This window comes from Nicotiana tabacum, chromosome 20 (assembly GCF_000715075.1).
Source record: "Nicotiana tabacum cultivar K326 chromosome 20, ASM71507v2, whole genome shotgun sequence".
In the NCBI taxonomy this organism is placed as follows: Eukaryota; Viridiplantae; Streptophyta; class Magnoliopsida; order Solanales; family Solanaceae; genus Nicotiana; species Nicotiana tabacum.
Genome location: NC_134099.1, coordinates 7,542,889 through 7,557,490, shown reverse-complemented (window position 1 = coordinate 7,557,490; position 14,602 = coordinate 7,542,889). Strand labels below are relative to the sequence as shown.

The following is a 14,602-nucleotide window of genomic DNA, read 5'->3' as shown; positions in this document are numbered from 1 at the left end:
AAACGTTAACTTACATTCAACCAAAATTTGCATTGTATATAAAATATCACTACTAATATATCATTATTTGTTAAAGACAAATAAATGTATTCATGAAATTTTTACCGAAGATTAAAAAGTGTTGGTGACCCCTCATTCTATAACATAGGTCTGCCTATGTTATATTGTCTCCTCCACCACTACAATTAGTTATATTCCATAACTAATTTTATGTTAAATGTATTCATGAAATTTAGCTCAGTAATATTGTCTCCTCCACCACTACTATTACCGTCGAATAAATAAAATTCAACTAATATTGTAAAAGTTGTGAAAATTTTGTATATTTTCCATTGTTCCTTGAAAATTAGTCTTCCTATAGTCGCGATTTATTTCTAAATTTTCTCTAATACACATGTTATGCCTCAATTTGCTAGGTGTTAAAACGGTAAACTTGTCTCCATGTGACTTATAGGTTACGGGTTCGAGCCGTGGAAGCAGCCACTAATACTTGCATTATGATAAATTGTCTATATCACACCTTTAGAGGTGAGGCTTTTCCCCGAACCAGCATAAATATGACATATTTTGTACATCTGCCTCTAGTGTGCTTCACTCATTGAAAAAGGGAAAACCATAACATTTGAATGAAGACTAATAAGTAAACAGAATGGAATTTTGTCTATATAGAACAGAGGGTCAAATATGTACATTCATTCATATATTAAAAGACAAAAGCAAAATGTGGGGAATACATATCAAGAAAGAACTCAAAGGTAAAAGGTTGATTACTGTTGACAATGTCATCTTTTTCTAAAATCCATATTCCTTTTTTCAGGGCCAAAAGTTCAATAGAAAAATAACCATAAATAGTTCAACTAGAAAACTTCTCCAAATCCCATCATCATTCAAAGCTGCCATTGAATGAGAATTCTGAATCACATTCTCATTTACCAACTTGGACTTTGCAAGATTAGCCCCTTTTACAAAGTTGACCTCTTGCTCACATGGTTTTACCCCAAATGGAACATTTCTTGTTGACATCAAACTAAAAGGGTAACAAAGATTTGGATTTCCCCATGCACCAAATCTCCTTCCCATTTTCCCATAAAAAAACTCAGAGAATTGAAGTTCACCTGTCAAATTATTACCATATAAGTAAATAGCACTTACATTGGCCAGATTTGCAAGACTTTTTGGTACATACCCTTTAAGCTTATTATCATTAAGACCCAAAAATCTTAGCCTTTTTAGGTCTGCTATAGACTCTGGAATTCCACCTGTCAACTTCATATTGGACAGATCCAAAACTGTTAACTTTCTCAAGTTATGCCAATCAAGAATCTCCAAATCTCCACCTATTGAATTCTTTGACAAGACTAACTCTTCCAAAAATGTCATTTCTTGAATTGACTTAGTCAATCCACCTGATAATTTGTTGTTACTAAGGTCCAAAAGTGTCAAATTCTTCAATTTTGCTACCTCTTCTGGGATTTTACCTTCTAATTTATTGTTACTCAAATCAAGCTTCAAAAGTGAAACCAACCCTCCAAATAATGTTGAAGGTAAAAAACCAGATAGTGAATTTCTACTTAAATCACATATCAAAAGTTGACTGAACCCTCCAAAACTATCTGGAATTTTACCATTTAGCTTATTTCCAGCAATAACTAACCTTCTCAAATTCACTAAATTCCCAAGATTTGTAGGCAATTCACCGGATAATCCATTTTCTACTAGTACTAAAGATCGCAGCTTTTTTAACCTTCCAAATGTTGTGGGAATTTGTCCAATTAGACCAGGATTTGACCGAAATTCGAGTGACTCTAAGGTATTAGCAAGAAATTCCCAGCTCTCTATAGGGATTGAAATCGGATGGTGATGTCGCGAAACGAAACAATTGAAGAAAGAGAGGGATTTGAGGTGCTTTAGTGTGAATAAATTGGGACTAAACTCCACATTTGGTGCACAATTAAGGGAATTATCATGTATAGGTCCAATGTTTAAGTCAGTAACATACCAAAAACCATCAAACAAGTCACATGATACACCCTGCACAGAAAGTAAAATAAAACGGTCATGTCATTTACTTTTATATGTAAGAGATTTAAAACGATCATTTTTTTTAAATTATAAATTGTAAAGGAGCATAATATACAAATAGCACAAGATTTTTGAACTTAGATTAATATATCAACTAACGGAGAAAAATAATTTAAATAATAAGCTCTGACCAGCCTTGTGTTACATTTGGATTTTCAAACATATTCTTTCTCTGTTGGTCTGACAAAATGCTAAAACAAAACAAGGCAAGAATGTACTGGTCATTATGAAGTTGGTTCATCAAAAAAAATTCATGGCCCTCATTCCAAGTACAATTATTCTGAAAAAATAATGATTAAATGAACAACTTAATTCAATTTCTTGAGTACTATCTATCATATGGTAATTTCAGAAAAAAAAGATTCACTTCATGCTTTTGAACAATATTTACAATCACAAGCCATTTCTAGTCATGTATACCACAAAATAATAAAGGATAAATTACTTAGTTTCCTTTCCCCTTTAGATATATTGGGAGCTTCACATCAGAAAAGATAGAACCTTATGAACAATTTTTTATTTTTTTGACTTTCCGTATATAAAGAGTTTAATAACATGGTATCTAAGACTCAAAAAGTTAGGTTCTTTTTGCCTTTTTCTCTTTCTTTTATTTATCGGATCAACAATAAAGTTGTCTCTGTGTGACCTATAGGTCACGAATTCGAGCCATGTTTATATCAGGGTAGGCTGCCTACATCATATTCCTTGGATACGGCGCTTACCGGACCCTACATCAATACGGGATGATTCATGCACCGGACTGTACCTATCCTTTTCCAAAGAATCCATAGGCAAAAAGCAACTAAAACGAGACATCTTAATTTATTTATTTATTTTGTAGCACATAAGAAAAGGTAAGTGTAGAAGGAAAAACCTGTATAGGAGTCCAACCACAAGGATCTGGATAAAGATCTGAACCATTCCACCATTTACCAACAAATCCTTGAATAGCAGAGTAAAGAGCATTTATCTCATTTTTCTCCATTGGAGCTGCCATATTTTCACTATCACCATTGCACCACACACCAAAATGAAGAAGCAACAACAAACCAAACACAAACAAACTCAAATTCTTGAAACCCCTCATCACTCTTTTTGAACCAAGAATTCTTGAAAATGAGCTAACCAAAATCTTGAAAGCAAAAAAGGCAACTTTGTCAACAACCTTTGTAGTCCATGCAACAAAGTACTTAATTAATATAACTGTGAAGTGATATTAAAATGATGGATTTTCATTGAAAGTTGTTGTACTTTTTAAGAGAGTGAAAATCTTAAGAAATCCAATCAAACAAGGAAATGGAGGGAACAAAGAAGTAAAGTAAGAAGGTGGTTGTTAAAAATGTATATAGAAAGCTAAGGTAGAAAAAGGAAGAGTAGAGTGGCAGAGAAAGACAGAAAAGAGCAGAGGACATAACACATAAGTCTAGGATGTCTTTGCAACTAAAAGCTATAGAGAGAGCACAGTTCTCAATGTTTCACTATAAAGCAATTATGGTAATGTCAATAATAAGAACTGAACAGCTGTTATGGTTTCAAAGCTTTGACAAGTTATGTTCCGGAGTAGTTATATTGAGATTAGTTATTCAATACAATATTATTTTTTATTGGTTATTTGGTATCAGTGGTGGAGCCACCTTATCCAAAGGAGTGCCAACTGACACCCCTTGGTCCGGAAAATCATACTGTGTAGTTCGGTAATTTTTATTTTATATGTATATATTACTATATATTGATTCCTCTTGACTTCGTTGTGTGTTTAGTTCTTTATATTTTGATACCCCTTAGTGAAAATTCTGGCTCCGCCATTGTTTGGTATGTTATATTAATATTGAGATTGTCAATTTTGGAATAAACTTAATTATCCTAGGAATACTAATCCACCATCTGGCAGGTATAAGTTATCCCGATACTTGTCTCAGGATTAGTAAGTAGTAACCAAACAAGAATAAAGCGATAATAAATTTTTATCCCGTGATTATTTTTTTGCTTATTCATCGTATCAAATGACCCCTAACCTCTATGAGAAGTTACTTGGTCGATGAATAAGTTATGCCTGTATTATAACGTAAAAATTATAATGTACATGATAATATAATTACGTCTACTAGATTATTTAGTGTTTTATTTTTTTGTGTGGATGTTTGAATACATAGTGTACAATACAATTATACAAAAGTTACAATTTAAGCCTTGTTTTTAAAGTGATTTTTAAATAAAAAAAGATTAAATCAAGGTTATTTTGGTCGGTTATGTGTTATTCTTGTAAAGCTAATCTCATATTGAATCCAGTATAAAATAATAACATCATTACACTATAAAATTATACCAATATTACTTATATTGAAAATGAAATGCTAATTAAATGTAATATAAGATAATATCAAATTGAGTGTGGCATTAGCAAGTAGTTATAGGCAAATTTAGGATTTAAGTTTTAACGGGTTTAGTTTTTATTAGTATTGACCTCATATTGCTGTTAAAATTATGGGTTTGAACCTAATAGTTATTGAGACTTTAGTAGGTTTTTACATATAAATTTATCTTTTGTGTCGAAAGTTAAGATTTCAGCTGTACCCAAAAAGCAGCATATGCCCCTACAAGTAGCAGTGATTGTTACATTATACACATTTCTAATTTATGACCATAAAATTTAAAAATCTTTCTTACTTTCTTAAAATTCATGCTCAGTCAAAATAAAAACATTTAAATGAAAGAGAGGAAGTAAGATAATATCAAATTGAGTGTGGCATTAGCAAGTAGCAGTGAAGTGCATGTAATTGCATGCAAGATAAAGGTAGTTTTTGTCTTTTGGTGAATACCTTATGCTGCTGGATTTATTTTTTTTAACAGATTGAAAAGACAAAGCATTAGTTGCATAACCTTGGAAAATGCCATATATTTTGATTACTTTCTTTGGAACTTGATCTTGAGTTGACATATATACTCTTCATTATTATTTTATAAAATTTTCAGATTTTTATAGATTTTTAAAAATAGTTTATGTATTTTTTAATGTTATTCTCTACAAAAATAAATTTATAGACTTAATATTTTATACTCCCTCCGTTTCAATTTATGTGAACATATTTCTTTTTTAGTCCGTGCCAAAAAGAAGGACCTATTTCCTTATTTAGAAATAATTTATCTTTACACAATGATCTGTAGTCACACAAAATATATGTGCCTCATTTTACGCCACAAGATCAAAAGTCTTCTCTCTTTTCTTAAATTCCGTGTCCAATCAAATGGGTTCACATAAATTAAAACGGATGGAGTATAATTTAAATCAAATCAAATCACATGAGATGAAAATATATATTTATGTATATGTGTACTATGTATATTAAAAGTTGAACTAATGATTGCAAAGAAGTGCTTTAAAAAATCCTTTATCCTTAGTAAATGAAAGCAGGGAAAGGATAAATAATTATCTTCAATTATGCAATATAAAAGATTCATTAATGAACCTAAATTCATTCCATCATATTAAGCATGTAGGGGTAGGACAGTAGTATGAAGTAGGAACATAGGGTCCTTAATTTTGCTCACATGGCCCAAGCCTATTTGCAGTTTGGTCCCTAATAATTTTCTTGTTTTCGTTTTTTTTTTCTTTTGGTTTTTTCTTCTCTCTTGCTATTTATCTTAGCTCCGGGCCGGTATGTTGGTTACTGTTATTGTATGTCATTTATCTTTTGGTTGTTATGATTCTGTTACTATTACGATTTCTACTGGAGTTACTAATGAATTGTCTTTTCTTGTTTTTATTTTCGTCTTTACGAGCCGAGGGTTTATCGGAAACAACCTCTTTACCATATCGGGGTAGGGGTAAGGTTTGTGTACACATTACCCTCCCCAGACCTCACTTTGTGGGATTTTACTGGGTAGTTGTTGTTGTTGTTGTTGTTGTTTCTTCCCTCTTATCTCTTTTATTAAATTAATTAATACTTAATCTAATAAAAAGCTCAAACTTCTACTTTGAGAATGAGCTCTATACTTTGGTATAGGTTTTCTTTAATTTCCTCTTGTAATTTTTAGAATGTTTTCTCTAATGAAAATATTTTCCACCAAAAAAAAAATTCTTTTACTAATGGTGTAAATATTCCAAACTCATTTAAATCAACATTTTGCCGATACAGTTTTTTATTCAGTCAAATATCGAAAAAATAACTTCTCCTAAGAAAATTTTTCTTAGAAAATCCAAACTCTTGCGAGATTTCGATCTTATAACTAATTTTCAAAACACATGTATAGAAATTAATATTGAGGAAAAAGTTAATTAATTATGAGATACACCTACATACTTGTAATTTATTATTATTATTATTATTATTATTATTATTATTATTATTATTATTATTGGTGTCGCTGCTGTATAGATAAAGGATGAAACAAGAGGGGATGATATATAAATGAAGGATAGGAACTTGTTGGGTTAGGACCACAATATATATTGTGAAGAAGGGACAGCTATATAGAGAAGTAGCCCACTCTAATTTTTTGGTTGCCAGGCCTATTTAGTTGATATGTCATTTTCTCTTATCTCTCTCCTTTTCCAACTATTTTTGGCCTCACATAGTAGACAAGAATTTTGATGATTATTTCTAGGATTCAAAATCCTTTAAATTCTACAAAAACATTCATAAAAAAACTCAACTACCTCCCTAAGGTATCAAGACCTACGTATTTCAGTCCTTAAAAAATAGTATGTGGAGTATAGAGTAATAAGGGAGTGTTGGAGCAACGATAAAATTATTTTCGTATTACTAGTATGTTACGGGTTCGAGTCGTGAAATAACAATTGATACTTGTGTCAAGGTGAACTGGCTACACCATATGGGGTTCGGCCTTTCCTAAACACTATGTGAATGCAGAACTACCGTTTTGTGTAGTATATATTAATAGCCAAAAAAAAAAAAAAGACCAAAGAAGGAACAAACAAATGCAAATACAACCCCAATTGTTACATTTATTTCAACAAATATTGCACTACTTAGTCAATCGACGAGGGCGTAATTGAAGTTACGAGTTCGGTCTAAACCATATATTAATGTTAAAAAGTTCACTTTATATATAAACAATTTATTCGAAAGCCACTATACAAATAGAATTATGATTTACAACCCATAAATAAACTCGAAATCTTGAATCCTCCTATAATGATATAGGCTAATAATGAAAAAAAGTATACAAATACTAACATGTAAAGATATTGTCATGTAACTAGTCGAAACAATTTGATTTGCTTCATGAAAGAGGAACTATGAATTGCTCGTGAAGTGAGATGTCAAAGGACACAAGAATTATCTAATATGATGCCCTTATATGTGTGACACGGATTGAGATGAGTACTGTGAGATGAAATATTTGAGAATTGAGCGGTAGATGACTGAATGCCTAAGAAGCATATAAACCCAACTAGGAATATTTGCTTGTTTTTTGTTATTTATTAAAATATTTGAATTTGAATATATAAATTTTTTAAATAAATGTGGGATAATTAATTAAGACCATCTATTTTCTCAAATTTGGATGTGTACAAATTAACTTTATTTGAAAATAAATAAATAAAAATTATACATTATATTTCAAAAAAATTAGGAAAAATCTTAATTTATATGGTGGTGTTAAAATTTACTTGATGAACATGCACTAAAAGCTAGTAACTGTTGTAGATGGCGGCGATAGCCGTGGCGTGGTGATGGTTGGCATCGTGGTTGATGGTGATGATTGGTGCTGGTAGTGATAGTTTTTTAGCGTTAAGCGGCTAGCAGTTACAAATTTAAATAAGAATACATGATAAATGTGTATGAAAGACGCATGCATGATTTATATCCATTAATTTGGTATAGACGCAAGGTAAATATATTCGGTAAATACTTATCCCCGCTCATTATTTTCGCAAAAATCAAAGAACTTAACCTTTAATAGTTATAGTTACAAGCTAAAATGAGAATACGCATCACTTAATCATGATTATAAGATATTCTATCTAACCTGCAGTAGTAGCGTTTGACTGTCTTTCGCATATTTTTGTGTTTGTTGCTTCTATGTATAAAACTAACTTCACCTTAACAATTGCCGAGGACAAAGGTGAAAGCAAAAGTTTGGTTAAATCTGTTTAAGATTTAATAAAAAGTAATACAAGTTTGTCACGATCTGGATTTTTCACTCTTGGAAGTCGTGATGGCGTCTACTAGTGAAAGTTAGGCAAGCCAATGATTTCAATTATTTTACCCTTTTATTTATTTATTTATTTTTATCCCTTAACAGTTGTAAATTAACATTTTATAAACAGCGAAAATTAAATAAGCGGAAAAATAAAATTTAACAATTAAGCCAATACCAAAACGAATCTATAACATAAACCACTCAGAACATGCGTCACAATCTCACGGACTATCTAATAAAACTACAAATAAAGTCTGAACAAGAAAGTACATGTCTGTCTTTGGAATATAAAAGAACATAAAGAAACTAGATAGGGAGGGGACGCCAAGGCCTGCAGACGCCTGCAAGTCTACCTCGGGTTTCCTGATAGACTGAAGGCAACAACCCCTAGCTAAGGTCTGTATGGTCCAGTACCGAAATCTGCACACAGTGCAGAGTGTAGTATCAGCACAACCGATCCCATGTGCTGGTAAGTGTCGAGCCTAACCTCCGCGAAGTAGTGACGAGACTAGGACGAGACTACCAAATAAACCTGTGCAGTTAAAGCATATACGACAAGCAATAATAACAGAAACTAGCAGTTAAAGATGGGAAGGGGAACATACTGTGGGGGAATATCAAGTAACAACAGTAACTCAGGAGAAAACATAAAGAACATTTTAAGATTTGCATCAGTAAGAATAGGGAAACAATAACAAATTAATATCCACTTTTATTACTTATTGTTGCGGCGCACAACCCGATCCAAATCATATAACACTGTTGCAGCATGCAGCCCGATCCAATCATATATCATTGTTGCGGCGTGCAACTCGATCCAATCATATATCACTGTTGTGGCGTGCAACCCGATCCAATCATATTATTGTCCTTATTACTTCATGTTGCGGTGTGTAACTTGATCCCATATATAATGTTGTTGCAGCGTGCAATCCGATCCCAATATACAATTCAACACCAATCACAAAAGAACCCCAGCAATATCCCGACAAGGGAATCAACAATGAGAATAAACACGTCTCGGCAAGGGAACCAACAGTAAGAAGTAAATACGTCCCGGCAAGGTAATCAGCTATAATCAAACTTGTTCCAACGTTTAACTTCACAAAAGAAACCTCAAATAGAACTAATACTCATCCATAAACAAATACCAAGAGAAGAACCATAATTCTTACCCAACACCGAGAATCAACAACTTAGGCATTTGTAGTACTTATTAAGAGCACAACGATTTCAACTTAAGACTCACGAGCATGCTTGACAACAATGTATAGATACTCGTCACCACACCTATACGTCGCACACTACACTAGCACATAGCAAATAAAGCACGATGCATATTCCCTCAAGCTAAGGTTAGACCAAACACTTACCTCGAATTTCTATGGCCAACTCAAGCCTCAAACACCGTTTTTCCTTTAGAATTCGCCTCCAAATTACTTGTATTTAGTCCAAATTAATTTAACAACATCAATAAATGCTAAGGAATTCATACCAAATGCTAAATTATAGAATTTCTATCATTTTCCCAAAAAAGTCATAAAATCGACTCCGGGCCTGCTCGGTCAAAACTCGAGGTTCGGACCAAAATCCGATCACCCATTCACCCACGAGCCCAAATATGCAATTATTTTCGAAATTCGACACCAAAAGAAGGTCTAAATACCAATTATTCAAAAAGTCCTAACTCTACTTAAATTCCTAATTTCTACCATAAAAACTCTTGATTTTTTATTAAAAAGTGATGAACAACATTGGGTAATTGAAAAGGTAAAGTTTAGAATTGATTACCAACACTTTGGGGATGAATTTATATGAAGAAAATCGCCTCTAGGCCTTGGGAGTTCGAAAATATGAAGAAAAATGAGTTCTATCCACGTTGGAGTCTGTTTTAAAATGACTAGGCATGCCTTCATTGCGTTCGCGATGGGTCAGACCCAGATGGCCTTCGCGTTCGGGGAGGAGTGGCCGCGTTAGAGTAGAACAAAATCCCTTCCCCCAGTCCCCGACCAAAAAGGCCTCCGTGTTCGCAATAGCACGTCCGCGTTCGCGAAGGGTAACCCCCCCAAGCTTCGCGTTCGCATCCTGAGCTCCATGTTCGCGATGAACAAACATGACACCTGAGGAACTTGCCTTACGCGTTCGCGAGGGAAGCCACGCGAACGCAAAGAACAAAATCACTGAGCACCTAAGACAGCAAAACCTGCAACTTTTCTAAGTATAAAAACATCCGAAACCTATCCGAAACTCACTCGAGCCCTCGGGGCTCCAAACCAAACATGCATACTAACTCAAAAACATCATATGGACTTACTCGTAAAATAAAATTGCCAAATTAACACCTTTAACAACGAATTTAGCATTAAAATCAGAAAAGAATCTCAAGAACTCTTAAGTTTAAATTTTAACAACCGAGGGTTCAATTCACGTCATTTCAAGTCCGTTTCTTACCAAATTTTACAGGCTCAACCTAAATACTATATAAGACATGTGTCGGGCTCTGGAACCAAGATACGGGCTCGATACCATCAATTTCCAATACATTCAAATTTCCAAAAACACTTAAAATTTTAGTTAAGCAATTTTCTTCAAAAATTCATTTCTCGGGCTTGGGACCTCGAAATTCAATTCTGGGCATACGCCCAAGTCCCATATTTTTCTGCGGACCCTCCGGAACCATCAAATTACGAGTCCGGATCCGTTTACCCAAAATATTGACCGAGGTCAACTTAAATTAAATTTTAAGGCCAAATTAGCATTTTTATCAAATTTTCACATAAAAGCATTCCGAATATACGCCTGAACTGTGCATGCAAATCGCGGTGAGATAAAAAGAGGCTTTTAAGACCTCGGAATATAGAATTTACTTGTAAATCAAGTGATGACCTTTTGGATCATCACATTCTCCACCTCTAAAACAACCGTTCATCCTCGAACGGACATAGAAAAGAAGCACCTAAGTCAGGGAAAAGATGGGGATAACAGCTCCGCATATTGGACTCGGACTCCCAGGTAGCTGCCTCAGCAGGCTGACCTCTCCACTGAACACGAATAGAAGAGAACTTCTTCGAGCTCACGTGACAAACTTGCCGTGAGAGTTGGATTTGGGTCACATAAATGTGCACCCGAGTTTAAGAAAGTAAATTATTAAAAGCGCGCCGGAAGTGACTTGCGCGTTATTATCTTTTGGGGAAGGCCGTGAAATTCGCTAGACGGTCCGTCCCTAAATCTAAGTATTTTAAAACAAATATTTATTGAGGGCCCTGCAATTTTGTATTTTTTTTTATTTGGCGAGGCTCGTCTCATTTTTTATTCAAGGATATCCTAAAGCGACTATGATTTTCTATTTATTTGTCTCTAAGAATAAAGAAAATCCTAATCAATTAGCATTAAAAGTTCGGGCTTCAAGTTCAAGTCTAGTCCAAACAAAAGGAAACACCTTCTAGTTTGAACCCGCTACCTAACTTAAGATCCGCTGCCTGCCGTTGTAAATATTAACAAACCAGCTACCATTTCGATTCAGTTCAACTTTAGCTTTATTATATGAATTGGACTATTGGAATTAACTATGTGGACTACAAAGCCATTTTTTTGCTCTTTTTACGATTTGTTGAAAAATGCATTAATGCTTAAAAACTGACATCAAGCTAACATTAATCACTAACATTTGAGAACTAACATTAGTTACCAACATTATTTACATTGCTATTTAAAATGATGTTATTTACTCAAGTGAACTCGCAATTTCAGAATTAGACCTATTAAACCAACATGCTGATTTCCATAAACTATTTGAACATGTTTTGTGACGTAAACTATTTGAAACTATTTCGCGACCACTGAAAAAAAAGAATTAAATACAGTATATTTCATAACTAGTAGTCACCAACTAAGATTAAGTACAATTAATATTTCATGTTTGTAGAAATAGATTCAATCAGTCCTGCTTATGCATTCCAAAGTCATTCCAATACATACTACGAAATATCAAGTGAACTACGGCTTATACATCAAATTAAACACAAAGAAACAAGGGAAATTCAGAAATCCATTCCAACGACTCTTTACTTCCTTTCCTTTAAATTTGAGAGTTTTAGAACGTGTACCTGGATAACGGAAATACAAGAAAATGAAGGAGCAGTCAGCAACAGTAATAACACAGCAACACAGTGACAGAACAACCCAGTGACAGATTTAAAAGGAAGGAACCAGCAGAGTTCAAGCAACACCCAATGAAAACAGTAGCCAATAACCAATAGCAAACTCTGGAAGAACCAATTGAAACCCCAGAAAGACCAAACAGCAACACCAATGAAACAGCAACAGTACTAGTTCTGAATATTCAGCAGTAAAAGAAAAGACTCACTTTTCAGTTTCTTAGCTTTCCAAACACTGAACCTTTTAGGATTAAAAACCAGCCTGTTTTTTACTCTCAAATTACTGAGCTTTTAAATGTTAAAAATCTAGCCTAAACTCTCTGAAAAAAAGACTGAAAAAGAACTGATTTTTTTCCTTCCAAAAACCAGCCTACTTTCTGTCTTGAAATGACCCTATTTATAACCCAAAAACAGGTATGGACAAACATATTTTAATCAATCCTTTTTAAACTTTTCATACCATTATGTTTTGTTCCCCACACTTCCATGTCTTGTTCTCCACACTTGCATGTCTTGTTCCCCACTAGCAAATATCTTGTTCCCCACTAGCAAATGTCTTGTCCCCTACTATGTATTAAACAATGCCTTATTTTAATATTATTAGTGCTTAGTGGACAGAGCACTCAAATTAATCATTTTTAAAACTTTAAATTCCAAAATACCCCTGAAACTATTGAAATTATCATTCTACCCCATCAGCTATATCCAATCCTCCTAATCAATTAACCAAACTATAGCAGCTATAACCAATCTTAATTGAGAAATCCTAACAATTGACTAATCAAATCATATGAGACTAACTCCCAATTGACAACACTTAGGAATCAGTTCATCATGGTCAGATTCATATCAACATTCAAGATCAGATTCATATCAGAACAACATTAAGATTCATCAAACTCAAATCACAATTTAAGCTTGAAACTCAATTCAGACCAAATATCATCAAAATAAAAATTCAGTGATTAAACTAACACACTTCTAGATTAAACCTAAACAAGAACAAATGAACACTGTCAACATACCGAATGAAAACAAACTGACTTCATATGCAAGAAATGATGAACAACAACAAGAAAAGAAACAACATAACATAACTAATAAAAGATAGAAACTAGAACGAGGCAAGATAATTAAAACAAGCAAGAAGAACTACAGATTCATGAACTTGTACTGCTGCTCACTACGTTCGATCATAGAAACACGCAACTCATTGATATTAGTTTAACCAAAAGACAAGATGAAAATAAAAAGGAAATGGACCTTCATTATTGCCAAAATGGATTTCCCAAGTGATTGAATACAGAAAACTCTTTGAGCAGAGCTGTACAACAAAGGCAAATACCGAACAAAAAGCTTAAAGCTAATGTTCCAAGAAACTCGAGCAAATCTGGAACCAAGACCCCGTCGGAAACTTGAACTCGCAGACTGAAAATGGGTCTCTTTTTAATGGAAGGTTTTGAAGGCTTTGAGCCAGAGTTCCATGGCTGCGATGACTGTGGAGCTGGAGTGGCGGACTGGCTGGAGCTCGCGACTGGAGGGTCGTTGGGCTGTAGGTTGTCGACGGGTTGATGGTAGTAAGGCTGGCGTGAAGGGAGATGGTCGTTTGGACGAAGCTGGTGGTCGGGAGGTGGTGGACGTGGGGCGGGCTGTTTCAGGTGGCCTATGAGTGACGACGTTGGGTTTGATGGCATTGGACGTCGATGGAGAAGGCTGGAGCTCGCGACGGGCAGACTGGCTGGAGAAGGTGAGGCGGGCTGTTTCATGTGGTCGTTTGGCAGTAGGGTGGTCGTTGATTCAAAGAATAAGAAGGGCAGCCATGGGGGTCATTTGGAGCTAGAGGGGTTGTTTGGAGCTGCTGAAGAGAAAGGGCAGCCATGGGGGTCGGGGAGAAGGAGGGGTCGTTTGGAGAAGATGAAGAAGGAGGGGGCGGGTGGTTTAGGGTTCCTTTGTTAGGGGTTTAGAAATGAAAATGAAAATGGGGAAAAGGGGGGTTGGTTGTTTGGGGTATGGGGCAGACCAGGTCGGGGATGGGGTATGGGCTGAGTATCCAGGTATCATTTTCAAAGGGGAAGAAAAATTGTTTGGGATGATGAACTTTAAATTGATTTGGCCCAAATATGACTTAAACACTCTTTTACTGTGCCTTTCTTTTCTTAAACTAATAAAACTAAAAATTCCAAAAATCCTAAATT

General features: G+C 34.4%; 1 protein-coding gene across 1 annotated transcript; it reads right to left on the bottom strand.

Moving 5' to 3' along the window:
• Window positions 1-641: 641 nt before the first annotated feature.
• Window positions 642-3,622, bottom strand: LOC107819538 (uncharacterized). Its single transcript, XM_016645659.2, has 2 exons — window positions 2,957-3,622; window positions 642-2,031 (listed from the first exon to the last, which is right to left on the bottom strand). The coding sequence occupies exons 1-2, from the start codon at window positions 3,167-3,169 to the stop codon at window positions 814-816; spliced, it is 1,431 nt and encodes a 476-aa protein (XP_016501145.1). The 5' UTR covers window positions 3,170-3,622; the 3' UTR covers window positions 642-813.
• Between the last annotated feature and the right edge of the window lie 10,980 nt (window positions 3,623-14,602).